Consider the following 17,202-nt stretch of genomic DNA (forward strand, 5'->3'; position numbering starts at 1 on the left):
GGCGCGGCCGTGGCGCCGCCCCGAGGCCGCGGCTCTGTTTCCGCCCGGAAGCTTTGTGCCGGCGCGCCGGGGCCATGGCGCTGCTGCGCGTGCGCCACTGCCGCGCGCTCCTGTACTGCCGGCGCGCGCCGCCAGCGCGCTGCCCCGCGTGCGGCGGGGACCTGCGCGCCGCCGGGCTGGCCGCCGCGCCTGTCCGCCTGCCCTGCCCCTTCCGGCACGGCCACGGGCAGCCCCGCGCCTTCCTCATCAGGCCCACCCGCGGCACCTTCCTGCAGTAACCGCCAGGGGGCGCTGCGGGAGCGGGGAGCGAGGGAGCGGAAATAAATCGGGAATGGGAAATAATGGGGAATGGGCAATAATGGGGAATGGGAAATGGGGAATGGGAAATGGGGAATGGGAAATAATGGGGAATAAATAGGGAATGGGAAATGGGGAATGGGAGTGGAAATGGGGAATGGGAGCGGAAATAAATAGGGAATGGGAGCAGAAATGGGAAATGGGGAATAGGGAATGGGAAATAGGGAATGGGAAATGGGGAATGGCGAATGGGAGGGGAACGGGGAAATGGGAAATAGGGAGTGGGAGCGGAAATAAATAGGGAATGGGAAATAGGGAATGGGTGCGGAAATAGGGAATGGCAGGGGAAATCGGGAGGGAAGGAGAATGGGAGGGGAATAGGGAGGGGAGGGGAAATAGGGAGGGGAAATGGGGAATGGGAAGGGAAATAGGGAGGGAAATAGGGAATGGGAGGGAACTAGGGAGGGAAGGGGAATGGGAAATAGGGAAGAGGGAATGGGAGGGAAATAGGGCGGGGAGGGGAATGGGGAGGGAATGGGAATGGGAGGGGAATAGGGAGGGAAGGGGAATGGGAAGGGGAAAAAGGAGGTCACTGGGAGGGAATGGGGAAAGAAAAGGGCAGGGAAATGGAAGAAGAAAGGGAAGGGAATGGGAATGGGGAGGGCAAAGGGCAGGAGAAGGGAAGGAAAGGGAAAGAGAAGGGGAACGCAAGGGGAAGGAAAATGGAACGGGCAGGGAAGGGGGCAGGAGGGGGAAGGGGAAGACAAGGGGAAGGGGAAGGGGAAGGGACGGGGCAGGAGGGGGGATCCCGCCCGTTCTGGGAATGCAGCCCCTTTTCCAGGTGTCGGTGGAGCCGTGCGGGGCCGTTCTGTCCCTCAGCAGCCCCTCTGCTCCTCTTGCAGCGGCTACGACGGGCACTCCGACCTGCACGTCGGGATCACCAATTCCCAGGGTAACCAGCACCCTGGGGCCCCCTCCCACACCCCGGCAGGAGCCAGCTCAGCCCCGTGTCCCCTCCAGTCACCCCAGATGCCACCCGTGCTGCCCTGCAAATGCCAGCTCGGAATATCCTGGGATCGGGCACTGGGAATGATCTCACCTTGCAGCAGAGCTCCAGAGCAAATCCATTCCCCTGAAGGGACTGAACAGGCCTTGAATAGAATAAACATGTGCCTTCCAGCCCGAATGAACTGCTAGGCCTGCTTTAAAGGAATTACGGGAAGGTTTGAGTTCCACACAGTTTTTGGTAATTCTGAAAACACCCCTAATTAAAAAACATTTTTAAAAGTCCTACTGGGTTCTCCCTAGAGTAGGCCCACCCTGCAAAACATCATTTCAGATGTATATTTAATACAGTCAAATTTGAGGGTTAAAAATGAAGCCTGGTTGTCCTTAAATTGCTCTGATTATCAGAAGAGCAAAACTTTTTTCAAACCACGCTGTGAAAATGAGACCAGGTCTTTGCTGGAAGCCAGGACTGCATTTCCTACTCAGCTGATGGGAAGTGAAGTCACAAAAACACCCCAAAAAGGGCAGTGTGTGTGTGTCCCCCAGCGCCCCATTGCTGTGTTTCCAGGCGTGGTGTACAACTATGACCAGGAGGGTGTGCACAGGGCTGGCAGTGGCTGGGAGCAGTGCATCAGCATCCCCCTGGTGCAGCCGGACATGTCGGAGCTCCTGCAGCAGTGGGATGACCTCCTGGAGGAATTTTCCTTGGAAGAGGCCTGGCTCCCTCACAGGTGTGTAGATGACAGTCTGGGGTGTGTTTGGGATGAACTGGGCTGGTTCCTCTCGGACCCCACAAGGTGTGGGGGTCATTCAGAGCTTGGTGTCCTTCAGGACACACATTCCTGACAGCCCCAGGATCGCCCTCAGCCTGCCCTGGATGGACAGAGTGTTCTGAATTTTAAGTAACAGACTCATCTGCTAGGACATGAAAGCTCTAAACCAAGAGGTGGCTTTAGGGAATTTTGCATTAAGCACTCAGTTCAATGACACAGTACCTGGACGCTGCTGAGTACAAAAGTCCAGGCACAGCTCCATAATTGTTTTTCTAGGTTTCAGGAGTTCGAGTTGTATTTGCATTTGAAGGCTGAGCACAGTGATGGGATTCTTGCCCAGTTCTAATATCCAGATGATGTTTTTGTTGTCAGTGGTGAGAAATGGGAAACCAGGCTGGTTTCCAGCTCTGCTGGGGACAGAGCAGCTCTCCAGGAAAACACCAGTCCTGGGATTGTCCCTCAGTAGGAGCAGCTGTAATACAGAGCCTGCCTGGCTTTCACTGAATAAATGTAACCATAATATAAAAGAAAAAAAGAAAACATCAAATCAAAAGCCTTTTTTAGCAATTCTCTATGTGCTGACTATAAAATTTCAGGGATCATACATTACCCCCCTAAAGGAGATGGAAGAATTTAATTTAGAAAAGAATTTTTAGATGTTTACAGAGTTGGTAAAGCCAACAGGATTTGTGTTACTTTTACAGTTCCCAGTAGTACTAAAACTGACTTGACATCAAAAAATCGCTGGCAAGAGGTGGAGAGATGTGTCCATCCCTTCTCCAAGCTTTGGTTTCCATCTGCCACCCCCTGACACAGTGACCTACTTTTTCTACAACCAGACCAATGGCCACTGAACTGAAAACTGAACTCTTTTAATTAAATCTTCTGCTTATTTTTTCAATGGACAGGAACTGCACTAAACTAATCCTGTAACTCCTTTGGGTTCAGGCCAAGCCTGATTCTGATTTTCTAGATAGCTCTTCACTTACTGAAGGATAGTAGAGAACATCACAGATAGAAGGAACTGGATTTTAAATGAGCTCCCACACACCCGTGGTGGCACACAATTAACTCTGGGGCTGCAGGAAAGAGTTGGTAACAACAGGTGAAAGAGGAAAGGGTAACAAGGTAAAAGCCAAATAAGGATAAAAAAAAAGAACTAATTTTTGTCAAATCTTGCAGCCTTGAGAATAAAACTGAGAGAGTTCCCTGGCTGGGAAGTACCGCTTGTGATGAATGGAATCTATTGAACCAGTGGGATCAAGGGGAAGCTCGTGGAGAGCTTTCCTTGAGTAAGCATTCCCCCTGAGCGGTGAGGAGGGCCCTTGCTGAGCAGCTGTTTCCCCAGGTACGAGGAGCAGCAGCACAACTGCTACACCTTCGCCCTGGCCTTCGTCAACCGCGTCCGGCAGGGCCGGGGCCGGGAGCCCCTGAGCAAGGCCCAGTTCACCGAGAGGTTCCTGATCCCACACACCAGGGAGGCCTCCAGGTACCTCACCCTGCACCGGGAGCTGGCACACAGCGACTGCTACGTCGTGCCCCTGCCCGAGCAAGAGCAGGACAGCGGGGCTGGAAACGACACCTTGCTGGAGTAGGACAGCAGCCATGGGAAAGGAAGGGTTAAAGCTCCACATCTCAGGGGTTAGGGCTGAATGTTGTTAAAAAAACATCATTAACTTTATCCTGCTCCTCAGGGAAGGATCAGGAGACTGAGCTTGTGCATTTCAGTGAATGAATGTACATATGCAATGTACACAGCACAGAGAATTTCCATGGGAACTATTCCTATGCAAAAATCTTTCCTGCTTTAACACTCACTGTGTGCTCTGTTCTGCAAAGACACTTCACACCAGAAATCAGGGCTGCTGTGGAATTCAGGGCTTTACAAATGAACTGTGGGAACTTCAGCTGTAGCAAACCTCAACGGCCTTTTCCTGCTGCAATTGTTTACTGATGAGTAAAAAAAGGGAGCCTGCTGGTGTGCTGCTGAAATCCCCAATCCCTATCTGACTGCAGATTCACTGTTATTTTCCTTTCCTGTAATTACTAATAAATACAACAACAAATAAATCCAGCCTCTTTGCCAGTCAGATTTCTTTTCCATTCTGAACTGCATGGTGAAGCAAGGAAGCCAAGGCTGAATTCAGATGTGTGAATTCCAAATCCCAAGGGAAGCAACACATCTCAGCCTGACGGGGAAAGGCGCCCAACACCTGATTCGGCCACAGAGTAAATTTAAATCCTTGCACATTCTGGGAAGAGTTCCTCAATTCTAAGCTTATGATTATGAAAGTAAGTTCCAGGGTCCAGGCACCCAACTGCAACAACCGAACCTCTCCCCAAATCCAAATTTGTGCAACTTCACCAAGACTCTGCAGTCAGGTTTGTGGTGCCATAATACCAGAAATACTGTTCCTAATGACTGCAGCGTAGCCACCACTCAAACATACACCTTTTTATCTTTTATATTTTGAGTTGGGACACAGCTTTAATTTTTTCCCTTTCATCTGTTCAGTTACATTTTACAGTACAACATTCTCTCCAGTAAACATGATACAACTCATTTTAAATAGCATTTATACACACCAAGTGAATATGTTCGTAGAAAACCTTCTAAGGCAACAGTTCATCATGAGATCAGGTAAAAAACAACAAGAAGTGATTTTATAAAAGTGAGTTTTTTCTTGTGCAGTCAGTTAAAATTCATCCTGTTCACTGCGCTCACGGGAAGAAACCCAACGAGTAACGATCAGTTCCTGAAATAAAACCCAGCAATTATTATGGGAAAAAAACCCCAAAGCTACAGATAACCTGTGAGGGATAGGGATTAGGTCTGTAAAATTGATTGTATTACATGACCATTGAGAAATTTTAGTAGATGACTGCGTTTGTTCCTGAACTCTCACACATTTCTCCATTTATTTCTGAACATGAAACACATGTTCAGAAATAAACAAACATACCTCCAGAGGTATTCCTATTTCCCCAGGCAAATGCTTACATGCACAGCAACATTCAGATTAGGAGATTTTTAAGTTTTTAGAGAGCCTGCAATGCACTTTTCATGACTTGGGGCATGAAGGAATTTAATTTTATTGCAGCCATGTGTGCAAAACCCAAATCAAGCCAAAGAACAAGGAACAGTTCTCCCAAGGAGCTGCAGAAAGGCAGGAACCACTCACCTGAACCTTGATTCTCTTCATACACTCTGGGGTTGACATCTCCTCTGCAGTCATGTCAGAAGGTCTGATCAAATAGCAGAGCATGAGCTCCTGCAGGCAGCCAGGAAACACAGGAATTTCAGTGGATTATGGAAGCACCGTGAAGCTCACACAGAAAATCTCAGGGAAATTTCAGTCTCACTGCTCAAAAGAAAATCCTGGGAGGTGGAAAGGGCTTTAAAAACAGAAGTGGCAATCAGGAAACAAGTGTCCCTCAGGTGTTTTTGCTGTTTCTCACACAACTTTTAACATTCCTACAGGTGGCAGAACTTTAATAATAATGATTTAATAATAATTCTTCCAGGATTCACTTGGATATTGAAAAAGGACACTTCTCTCCCTACTCATATTGTTCAGCCTCAAACTCCCTGCGCCTTTGGAGTGAAACTGCACATTCATCACTCCAAAGCTGTTTTTACCCCAGCACTTGTACCTTAGAAGCATTTGCAGTTGTTCTGTTCAGCCCAGACAGGGACATCCAGCTGAGGGGTCTGCGAAGGGAACCTTCAAAATTATCATCCACCAACTCAGCAATGACAGAGTAACTGGAAGACACAGCAGGCAGGACAAGTCACAGAGAGGAAATTGCCATTTTCTGAAGAAAACTCAGGAACTAGAGGCTAAGAACTGGCATTAAACAATCTGCCAGCTTGCAGGTAGCAAGTTGAAATTTAGTCTTCTTCTGTAAGGAAGAGAGGAGAAATACTGAAGTTGTGGATATGCCAATGGCACCTTCCCTCCCCACCCTTCTCCTGATGTTTGTGGCATTCTCTTTGTTAATGCCGAGCTGACATTTATAACCAATTTATTATCTAGGACTTCAACCTGACTAGCCAACAAATAAAGACAATTATCATCCCTTAAAAGTTCTCCCAAATCACATCAATTACCCAGACCATATATTTTTCTAAGTCAGCATTAATAAATCCAATTATTTTCCTGAGTGCATCATCATCTACAACTTGTAATTTTTAATGCCTGTTATTTAAAATCAAAGAAATGGTGTCACTTAGTACTCTGCTAGAAGAAATCTCACATTCCTAGCTGGCAGCATATTTTGAGTGATGAATCTGTGCTTAACCAGTGAAGATTCTAAATTGGTGTGAGTGGAATTTAATTTGAAGCAAGGGAATGAGGCAGAAACATTAGTGTCAAACCTGGCGTGGTAGAAGGGGGGCCCTTTTCGATACAGCACTGAAATGAAAGAGAAACACCTCAGTTAGATCAGAGTTCCAGTGAGTTTAATACCAGGGCCCATCAATATTGTCACATTTCTGCTGCAGTAACAGGCATTACTGCACTGTTTATGTTGACATGAGCTAAATGGAGTTCTTAATTACTTTGCAAGGACTCCACTAATTATTTCTGTAATCTTAAAACCCCCGACCATTAATGACAAAAAAACAAGTCCCTTCTCCCTCTCCCTCCAAAAACCCATACAGAGAAAGAGTCTTAGCAGTAAATTCAGCACAAGTCCAGCTTCTATTGAATGGGATGAATGATGTGCATGAACTTTGATGTGAGTTGGGATCTGAATTCAAACCTGTTACTCTAGAGACTGTCACATTAGCACTGCAGAAAATGTGTTTAGAAGGCGACAGAGAAAGTTGGGAAGGGAATTTCAGTGCAATCCTGTAGGAATTATGAACCTCATGAAGCAAACCAGACCTTCCAAGCTGTCTCTTCAGCGGCTGGATATGGGATGTTCCTTTCCACTCACATCCCAACTTCACTGCTAACCCCAAACGTCCTTCACCAACTGCAAGCAGCAAAGGCTGCTCCAGTTCTGCAGCTCCTCATTGAATTCCTCTCTGGGCCTGCAGTTCTGCCTTGCCTGAAGGAGGAGTGAGCTGGAAACGATCCCATTTTTGGGGAGGTACTCACAGAGATCCGTGCCGTACTTCAGCCCCACCTTGGGCACCCAGCCCTTGCCCCTGAAGTAGTGATAGGCCATGTAGGTGGTTTTGAAGTCAGGCTTCACCTCACTGAACACTTCCCACAGCTTCACAATGCTCAGGGGCTCCTGAAAACCACACAGCAAGGTCACTGCATTGATATAAACCAGTCATGCTCTGCTACACACAGCACTGCAGCCAAACACCAAATATCACAGCAGCCAAATACCAAACTCCCCAGGCTGCTGCACACAGCATCAACTACAGGCAGTAAAACACAGAATCCCTAAAAACAAGACAGGAACCTGGTACTCCACTTTGTGGGTCTGTTAGGCAGTTCACAATCAGTCCCATAACAGCCCTGTTTAAAGGAAAGCCTGATAAATCTTAAACTAAAAGCACAGGTTTGAAGTACTGTCATTTCATGAGTAATAGTTCAACAGAATTAATGTTTCAAATTCCAAGGAATTTTGCCATTTCAGGTGGGACTATTCACCATATTATTTCTCCCACATTTCCTGCCTAAGTTACAACAAAAATACTTTCTCAACAGACAGACTGTGCTTAATTATATTTGTCTTGGTAAACTTAAAGCTTTCAGACCTGTATTTCCTAAACATAAATACCATTACTTGTAAGAAAATATTCCCAACACTCTGTTTGATATTTCCTCCTCCAGAATTAACGGCATAAATCACTGCCATATAGGTAAAGATTTCAGACCAAACCATATCCAGAGGAAGAGTATCCCCAGTAACCCAAAATTAATTCAATCTCTTACCTCACCATAATAAATACTTAAACATCCCAGGGCATACACCAAGAAAAAAGCCTGAAAAAACCAAACAGATTAAGTTTAACTCATAGCTACATTCCTCCTGTGGTTTATACACAAAGCCTTGCAAGAACAAAGGCTTAATTAATTAATTAATTTTCTACATTATCCCTGCTGAAGGCATGGTGTTAAAATTAACACATAATATATTTAGAAGCAGCACTATTGAAACAGGATTCATATAAACATTATGTTCCTGGTATTTCTATATTTAAGTCCTGCCACTGGTCTCTCTGGCAGTGGGATTATTCATCTAAAGCAAATCGGATTGGACCCTTACTATTTTTTAATCATCTCAGGTAATTATCACAGGTTATCCAAGCTAAGTTTAATGACTAAGACAATGCAAGTACTTAGGAGCCACAGGAGGACCCTGCACTCTAGAAACAGGTATTAAATGACATTGTAACATAGATCAATGTTTGCTTTTTCATATGAAAAGCAAACTAACTTGCACTGTGCTTGACACATACCTCTTCCAAGCTGAGTTGTAAGTACTCAAAAATCCTAAATGGGTTTTTTCTGCATACTAATACTTCCTTCTTGACAAGCTACAAGAAAAATTGACTGTATTACTAAAATGTTAAACTGGAAAAAATACTGAATTTGGAAAGCAGCTTTTCTAAAAGATGAGGATCCTCTTTTTCCTTACATTTCCTTGTGCACAAGTGGAGTCATCTTCAGGACAGGAGCTTCCTTCTTCCTCCTCTTGCACCAGCACATACTCCGGAGCACATTCCCTCAAGTCCATCCCCTGCCAAGCCCTCTGCTCAGGGCTCTGCTTCCCCTCGCAGCCACAGAGCACAGGAGGGTCCCTGTGGCAGGATCCTTCAGCCATTTCTCTGGAATCCCCTTGCTCCTGGTCCCTGGAGCCACTCCCAGGATCCATGGCTGCATCTCCTCCCTCCTTGGAGCCCCCGTTCTGACCCTCAGGACTTTGGGCTCCTTCACTGCCAGCAGATTGCCTGGATGGTTCTGTATTTTCTGGGTTTGGGCCCACGCTGGTGCAGCTGTCTCCAGTTTGTTCAGCCCCATCCTCTCTGGAGAAGGGCAGCCCCAGGGGTTTGGTGTAGCTGTCCAGGATTTTGGTGACGGAGCAGTCGTCAAGGCCCTGCTCCTGCAGGACACTTTTAGCCCACTGCACACGGCGCTGGTACCTGGGGAACAAAATAAATGAGGAATTCCAGGGATTACATCCTTTAATTAACACCTAAAACCCTGGAGGTTCAGCACAGTTCACAGACACACACCAGCAGTTACTGTGCACAAATGTGCACAGGTAATTACCCACACCATGCATGCACTCAGCCTTGGCTTCTATTCAGCACTAATACCTGCAAGCTTACATGAAAAACCACCCTGAATATCATCCCCTACCCTATTTCTACTTCTTCTAATGGGATTTATAAATGAAATAATGAGAAAACAGAAGCAAGTCACCCTCATTATTTATACAGCCAACAATCTGAAAGCCAGTAAGAGAAATATAAACAAGAGTAATCTGTTTCCTAAAAACACCAAGAAAAAAGCAAATTAACTTACTTTTGAGATGTAATTATGGGCATGTTTGTGTTAACACCTGTTAAATAAAGAAAAATCCTACATTGTTTCAGCAATATAAAGATGGTTTTGTGAGATTCTGATCACTGAGATGGTAATTATCCCCCTTTTTCAGTCCTCAGTGCCATTTTGGTCCCACTTTTCAAGCAGGGCGACAGCAGAACCAGAGAAGGTACAGAGGTAACAGCATGCACAAGAGAACAACTAAATACACTGTTTTCCTCCAGGCAATTATGGAGGGATGTGATAAAATGCACTGATGTCCACTGGGACTTCACTGTCATGGGAGAGAAGAGTAAGGAATGAGTCTTCCTATAAACAGGCAAGAGCAGACTGGGTGTAACTGGCTACAACCAGATTGAAAACTTTACAAATCATCCCCTTATGATTTCAGGGACATCAGAATCTGCAGATTAAACCCCAGGAAAATAGGGGAAAGAAAAGTCCCAGGATGGTCCCTTTACTTCAGACTTCCCAAGCAACAGCTCAGTGAAGATTTAGGAGAATGCACTAAGGAATTATCCACATGGATTTCATATTCTTGGATTTTCCTTGGCACAAGAGATGGGGAGAGAGATACCCTCAACCTGATCCAGCAGATTATTCTTCTGCAGGTAATTCATAAAAATACACCTTCAATGAGTGAGGAAAGGTGAGAAGAGCTACCAGAGCAGTGATGAGGTACAAACAGGCCCCATTTACCTCTCCACTTGGCCACCAGCAGAGGATCTGAAATGCTGAACACTGGCCGGCTCCTGGAAAGGATCCCTTTTCCAAAGTAGCCCTGCAAAGGACAGGAAAAACCCCTAATTATCTCATGGCACAAAAATGAACTTCTTTTCCAGTTATAAAACGTGGACTGCTGAGATCAGCTGGAACAAACAGCTGAACTCCTGCAGCATTTAAGCTCTGCCTAAAGCTTGTTTGGCTGCTCGTAACTGGTTCAGTATGAAAACACCTGATTTTACCAGGGGTTTAAATCCCATTTAGCCTGGAGAGTGTTGGGTCTTTTTCCTGAATTCTGAATATTTGTCAGCCAAAACCTCCCAGCAAATGTTTGAAAACAACACCTGAAACCAAAGAGATACCACTGCACTAGAATGCTGCTGAAATGGTGCTCAGACACAAAAAACTTAACACAGATTATTGTACACAGGAATAAATCACTCTGAAATAAAAAGAATCATACAGGCATTTATAAAACATCAATATTTCAACCTCCTGAGCTTTAAAAACACGAAAATGCTTTGAAAAGTCGCATGAAATCTTGAAATGAGACATAAACATGAAGGCTTTGCAGCTGTTTCTTAGCTCACAATATCACTTAATGCCAAAATTTACTTGCTTGGATAAGAAAGACTTTTCACATTTGATACAGAATAAACTTTTTGTATTGATTTCAGGAGAGAAGGGAAATAAGGAGAATCACAGGAGGCTGAAGGGGCAGGAAAGCATAAAGGCAGCAGATTTGAACCAGTATTATGTTTTACCTGCATTTAAAACACTACAAATATTGTGCTAACAGGGTGCAGCACCTTGTTGTAGAGCTGTTCAATATCCTCTGGGTTCCTCACAATCACATTGTTGTTAATGATCTCAGCCTGGCATACTCTGAAATCCTTCCCCCCTACATCCACAGGAAAGGGAGCCTTGTACGACTCAAAAACTCTTCTTTTCCTTCTTGGGGGGTGAAATACTGCTTCTGCCATTTCCTAATTTTTCCTCCTAAAAAATGGAAACAAAAGATTTAACACTCAGGAGTTAAGGTTCACCCATTTTTCTGTGTTTCAGCAAGACCCCCTCTGCAGTAGCAAATTCTCAATGCATCCTGCAGGGTAACAGAGGTTCAGTTCTGTAACTCTGACACCAGACAAACACAGGCACGGGTGTGCTGGAGATCTCTGATGTGGCCTCGGGCATCCCCTGCAGAGCACACAGGGATGCTCCTCAGCTAAGAGCTTATGAGGGAAACTCCAGTAAATAAAGGAACAAAGTACATTCAGGAATAAAGCAGAGGTATGAGCACAAAAGCAGACACCACACAAGTACCTAAATATGAACCGTTCTGAACAGTCTGAGCTCCCAGGAGCGTTTGGACAACGCTGCCAGGGATGCCCAGGGTGGGGTTTTTGGGGTGTCTGTGCAGGGCCAGGAGCTGGACTCGATGATCCCTGAGGATCCCTTCCAGCTCGGGAGATTCTGTGACTCTGTGAATCAGGGAATAAATTCTGCAGTTAGAGCCGTGGCCTGGCAGGCTTCTCTGCCTTAAACCGGGATCCGCTTTGCCAAGGGACGGCGGGCTAGGGATCCACACCGGGCGGGCCGCAACGTGATGGGGACCGGCAGGACCCGCACCCGGACCCCGGGGCGGTACCGGGGAGTTCCAAGGTGTCCCTGTGGGTTCGGACGGGCAGTGCCCGTTCCCGGGGTGTCCCTGTGGGTTCGGGGAGACCGAGCCGAGCCGTTCCCCGCCGCCCGCGCCGCCACGCTCACCGCCACCCTCACCCTCACCCTCACCGTCACCCTCACCCTCACCCTCACCGCCGCGCCGCCACTGCGCCTGCGCACGGAGCCCGCGCGAGGGAACGGCCCGGCCCCGAGCCCGCCCAGAGCCCCGCCTCAGCCTCTCCCCGAGCCCGCCCGAGCCCGCCCCGAGCCCGCCCAGAGCCCGCCTCAGCCTCGCCCCGAGCCCGCCCGGAGCCCGCCCCGAGCCCGCCTCAGCCTCGCCCCCGAGCCCCGCCCCGAGCCCGCCCCGAGCCCGCCCAGAGCCCGCCTCAGCCTCGCCCCGAGCCCGCCTCAGCCTCGCCCCGAGCCCGCCCAGAGCCCGCCCCGAGCCCGCCCGGAGCCCGCCCCGAGCCCGCCTCAGCCCCGCCTCGACCCCGCCCGGAGCCCCGCCCGGGGTCCCGCCTGGCTCCATCCCCGGTCCTGTTCCATCCCCGCCGTGCGGGCCCGGTCCCGCCGGCAGCGGCTCGCTCGGGCGCCCCGCCCTGGCAGAGATGGGGACGCGGTTTCCCGGCCCCGCGGTGCGGGACACGGGCCGGCCCCGGCTGCCGGCCCCGAGCGAGGGATGCTCCCGGCAGGGAAGGACAGGGAATGCGCTCCCGGCGGGGAAGGACAGGGAATGCGCTCCCGGCTCCGCTGCGGTGCTGTCCCCTGTCCCCGCCGGGGCTGCGGTGATGTCCCCCCGGGGACAAATCACCCGGCGCTGGCGGCTTTAGCGTGACCAAGTGAGAGAAGCTCTTGGAGGGAGCGATGAGCTCCACGAGGAGGGGCAGGAGACACACGGGGAGATGATTTCTCAGCGGTGTTGGGGAGGCAGGGACAATGTTCCACTCATTTGGCTCCGGAACAAACCCCGTGGCTCAGTGGCCACCCGGGACAAGGCACCGTTGTCCCACCAGGTGATGCTGATCCTGCAGCTCAGAGCCAGCTCGGGAGGACTTGCTTGTGTAACTGTAAAATAAAAGCACCTGAATAAAATACAAAGCATTTTCACTATTTAGGACCCGACAGCCTTTTTTCTACCAGCTTGAACCTTGCTCATCAAACCCGCAGTCACACCTTCACCCACAACACACCTGTTTTGAGGTTACCCTGTGAGGTGCCACTGTCACACAAAGAGGATCAAGACAATTTGGCTCCTGGGATGCAGACTCTCATCAGAGAATTCTGATTGCCAACAGAGATCAGTGAATTCCCTGATGAAAAGTTGAATAATATATCCTTCTTAGAAGGTGTTTTATCTCTCGTTCCTGTTTTTTATGGTGAGCCAAAGGGCAGGCAATAGTGGTTACAAGGCCGGACAGGAATTATTGCACAAAACATGAGGATACTAAGCTTGTGCTCTTGCAGTTATTGCCTACAGAGTTTTACTTTATACATCAGCTCAGGACTGTTAATTTGTTTTGATGTTGATTCACATAAAAAGTGTTGAAGCCAAACCACAGAGGGCCCTGATGTATTCCTGTCACCAAGGTACAGAGATGCTCTGGTAACTTCAGGTTAATTCGTAGAGCCCTGCCATTAAAATACCCAAATTAAAACATTCCAGGTAACAAAATGAAAATGACCCAGCATTAAAGATGTCACTCTGATTCAAAATTCCTTCTAAATTTGTCAAATCAGGTCTCATTTGAATGAAAGTGGGGTTTATCTCTGCTAGCAGTTTCTGTATTTTCTCCCTGTGCAGACACATTTACTATGAGACGTTCATTGCAGGGAGAAGCAGACAAAACACAAGGAGCTACAGGTCATTCACATTTCATTATCAGTGTGCAGCCTTGGGAGGGAGCCCACAGCCAATTAACTCAGTCACACTTCTATTTCTTCAACCAAGTATCTGCTCCCGTTCCTGATGATAAACCCAGATGGTGCTGCAGCCAGAACTTGCTGTCTGAAGGACAGGCTTTGGATGAGTCACGCCACATTTCTTTTATCTGTCAATTTCTTTTATCAATAATTGTACGGACACTCTCATAAATGTCTGCAAGCTCCGTTTTTATGATGAGCCAGCAGATGAGCAGGCAACACCCAAATGAGAGGCTCTGAACTGCAGCCCTCGAGGTCACAGTGGATCCCAGGGAGTCAGAAATGTCACGCTGCTGTCAGGAGCCAAGGGGAGAGGGACAAGGCTGAAATAACTCTGTCTAGAGATGGCAAAATGGGAAAAACAGATCTGCATTGTCCTGCAGGACCACTGGAATATAGGAGGAGCAAAACGTATTGCAAAATAATATTGTACCTGTGAGTGAGGACAACGCTGAGGATTGTACCGTGTCCCTCACTGGGAGTTTTCAGAGCAGGTGAAACAAACATCTTCCAGGAACAGTACAAATAAAGCTAATCCTGCCTTGAGACACACTGAAAGCACTGGACATCCCTTTCCTGGGAGTTTGCAGGATGTATTTTTCCTTCCCGGAGCGTTCCTGCTGTGTCTGCAGTGCGGCAGAGAATGCGAGCTCCCTGCTGCCCTACAGAGGCTGAGCGCCTGCAGCTGCTGCCGAGTCATCCCTCAGCTTTCCATCTCTGTGCTCCAGGCTCAGGAATGGCAGGATGGGAACAGAGCATTCCTTGTTTTCTCTGGCTGATTCACTGCTCTAGCGCAGAGTATTCAATTGCTTACTATTTATTGATACTCAGCTGATTTATTGCCTTTTTAAATTAAGGTCCAGGCCAATGTCAGCTTTCTGACAAGGCTGATATGACTCTTCCCTAAATCACCGTGGCTGTAACCCATCAGGTCTGGAAATGTGTTGCCCTAAACCCTGACACTGTTGCCTTTGCTGCCTGGTGTTCAGCTGTGCTGCCTGACTCTCAATGTCCCATTGTTTGCTCTGCCAACCCCAGAAATTCCAAGCTCTATGGATAGAAATATGGACACGTTATGGCATCCACATCAGATCCAGTGCATCCATAGGAACCCCTCTGAACTCCCAATATCTTTCCAGGGGGAAGATGCTCCTGCTCTGCGTCATCACAGGATTTCTCAGGCCCTGGTGGAGTAGAGCTGAAAACCAGTTCCAGTGGCAAGACATGATCTCCCTGGCAGGCTCATTAAACTCCTCCTGTGACCACACACGTGGTGATTTCCTTTAAAATCTGCATAACATTTACAGTCCAGTGCTCTCGGCCCGCCTGTGGTTTGTGTCCTTCCACAAGCTCTGTTACATTGCGAAGCCCATCTGGAATCATTTGGAAGAAATATTCCATTTATAAAATAGGAGCTGGTTTAATATTATATGAACTAATATTTAACGGCTGATATTAACTAGTTACTGTGCTATGAAGTTTCTACCCCAGTAAAATTGAGTTGCCATGTGGAGGAAAATACAGGGGAGTTTTGTTATCCAAGGTGGTTTTCTGAGTGTTTTGGGATTTCAGAGGCAGTTGGGAGTTAATTCTCAGTCCTGCCTCAGCCAAAACATACAGGCCAGGTACTCCTTAAATACATATTTTACTTGCTTAGGCTTATTAAAAGAAACAGAAATGTCAGCCTGTAAAACTATTTGCCCATGTAGAAAGCTACTCATAAAATCATAAAAGAATGATCTGTTCTTACAGTGTCTTTAGGTAATTTTGGAATCCGTGCCAAAAAAAGAAAAGGGTTTTGTTTAGAATCCCGTGAAATTCAAGTCATGATTTGTCATTGTAATAATTTCTGTCTGGCTTTGACAGAATGTTTCTGTAAAATTTTGCCATCCCATATTAGTTGAAATCCACAAAACCCCCATATGACCCTCTCCTTTCTGAATAAAGCCCTTTTCTTTCTCACAAGGTGATGTGGACAGTAGTGGGAGGATGGGCTGTAGTTATTTACATTAGCCAGTTCCAGTTTCCCCAGACTGACAAAAATTCCCATGGAAATTCTGGTTACATTAACTTTGACAGAGATACGGGACTGTTTTTGGAAACTAAAAAAAAAAAACAACTAGGGAATACTTTTCATTTTTATTAACATGCAGCATCTTAATTTTGTTTATTAAGGAAATAAATCAGGGTTAGTTTCTGCTCAGTTTCAGATGGTTTTCACAGGAGACAAAAAAAGAGAAGTCAAATACTGGCCAAGCATCCAGTGAGGAATCCCATAATAGCAGCAATCCTGAGGTGGATGGCAGTGAAGGGAACAGCATGAGAAAAGAGGACATTAGAGATGAGTATGTCCTGAGTACATTTACCTCAGACATGGACAGTGATTGCGTGTTCTTGGAGATTAAACACACTTGGATGTGGAATTCTTGTAGGATCCATCCCATCCCATCCTGTCAGGGCTCTCTGAGGGCATCGCAGTCACTCCTTGTCCTCAGTTTGTATTCCAGATGCATTTGAAAATGATGTGAACATTAATTTTCTCTGATCAAGTCTCTGCAAGGCCACTGCTTTCCTTCTCCCCCTGGAAACAAATGCAAAAGCTCTGAGCTTGCCATTCCAGGAGGAATTAAGGGCACTTAAACCCCCTGATTTTCACCCAGGCCTCCAGCTCCAGTCCCAGATTTATTTACCTTTTGCTGAAGAACCATTTTGTTTCTGCATGGGTCATTAGTTTTTCTGCTCCATCAGTCCCCTGGGTGAGCTGTTCAATGAGGCACAGCTTCTGTTTGGCCAAATCCTGACTCCATCACCTTCACCTGGTGTGGCTCAGCACTGGGCTGGGCACAGAACTCCAGGCTCCAGCGAGATGATCGGTAAAAGTTCCATTTGTGGTGTGTATTCCAATCGGAAAGAGCACGGCAAGAGTGTCTCCACTAGGTGTCCATGTTACAGCAATTTTCACTTAGGGCTCCCCTCACAGCCCCGTGCAAAATGCAGAACAATTGTTCTGCTCCACTGCAAGATGTAAATGTGAGATAGATTTTCATATTAGTCAAGTGTGCACCTGGGCCTGTGTCTAAAAAGGCACAAAACACTCAAAACCCACCTTTAAATTGCACATCTTAGACACTCAAACGGGGCCTGTGAGGGCTGGCAGACTTTTCAGATATTGATTATTGCCTCTCTTGCTTTTCCTAACGTTTTTCAAATTATTACGTGCTTTGTATTAACTTGTAGGAGCAAATAGAAAAAGCTTTCCAGGTTTTCAGTGGGTTTTTTAATTTTCTTTTTTGTTTGGCTTCCAG

At 47.1% G+C, this 17,202-nt stretch overlaps 2 protein-coding genes across 4 annotated transcripts; one reads left to right on the forward strand and one right to left on the reverse strand.

Moving 5' to 3' along the window:
• The first annotated feature begins 59 nt into the window (after window positions 1-59).
• MKRN2OS (MKRN2 opposite strand) lies at window positions 60-4,152 on the forward strand. The gene is made up of 4 exons (XM_039559129.1): window positions 60-274; window positions 1,200-1,249; window positions 1,874-2,036; window positions 3,427-4,152. Exons 1-4 carry the CDS (start codon window positions 75-77, stop codon window positions 3,671-3,673), a joined length of 660 nt encoding a protein of 219 aa, XP_039415063.1. The 5' UTR covers window positions 60-74; the 3' UTR covers window positions 3,674-4,152.
• Window positions 4,153-4,525: 373 nt separating this feature from the next.
• Window positions 4,526-12,074, reverse strand: TSEN2 (tRNA splicing endonuclease subunit 2). Of its 3 annotated transcripts, XM_010409733.3 has the most exons (12): window positions 11,639-12,073; window positions 11,125-11,314; window positions 10,292-10,373; window positions 9,572-9,608; window positions 8,682-9,186; window positions 8,503-8,580; window positions 7,976-8,026; window positions 7,184-7,322; window positions 6,457-6,493; window positions 5,733-5,844; window positions 5,261-5,350; window positions 4,526-4,834 (listed from the first exon to the last, which is right to left on the reverse strand). In XM_010409733.3, exons 2-12 carry the CDS (start codon window positions 11,296-11,298, stop codon window positions 4,775-4,777), a joined length of 1,365 nt encoding a protein of 454 aa, XP_010408035.1. In that variant the 5' UTR covers window positions 11,299-11,314; window positions 11,639-12,073; the 3' UTR covers window positions 4,526-4,774. The 3 variants fall into 3 exon arrangements, with proteins under 3 accessions (XP_010408035.1, XP_019147624.1, XP_010408037.1); XM_019292079.2 differs by lacking the exon at window positions 8,503-8,580 and having other exon boundaries at window positions 11,639-12,074; XM_010409735.3 differs by lacking the exon at window positions 11,639-12,073 and having other exon boundaries at window positions 11,080-11,217.
• Between the last annotated feature and the right edge of the window lie 5,128 nt (window positions 12,075-17,202).

The sequence above is a fragment of the Corvus cornix genome, chromosome 12 (assembly GCF_000738735.6).
Source record: "Corvus cornix cornix isolate S_Up_H32 chromosome 12, ASM73873v5, whole genome shotgun sequence".
Lineage (NCBI taxonomy): Eukaryota > Metazoa > Chordata > Aves > Passeriformes > Corvidae > Corvus > Corvus cornix.

Coding starts and splice junctions, on each gene's coding strand:
- MKRN2OS (XM_039559129.1), top strand. CDS start 75: ATGGCGCTGCTGCGCGTGCGCCACTGCCGCGCGCTCCTGTACTGCCGG. Junction 275..1,199: donor ACCCGCGGCACCTTCCTGCA/GTAACCGCCAGG, acceptor CTCCTCTTGCAG/CGGCTACGACGGGCACTCCG. Junction 1,250..1,873: donor CGGGATCACCAATTCCCAGG/GTAACCAGCACC, acceptor CTGTGTTTCCAG/GCGTGGTGTACAACTATGAC.
- TSEN2 (XM_010409733.3), bottom strand. CDS start 11,298: ATGGCAGAAGCAGTATTTCACCCCCCAAGAAGGAAAAGAAGAGTTTTT. Junction 8,581..8,681: donor CCACTTGTGCACAAGGAAAT/GTAAGGAAAAAG, acceptor TTTTTCTTGTAG/CTTGTCAAGAAGGAAGTATT. Junction 7,323..7,975: donor TAAGTATTTATTATGGTGAG/GTAAGAGATTGA, acceptor TGTGGTTTTCAG/GAGCCCCTGAGCATTGTGAA.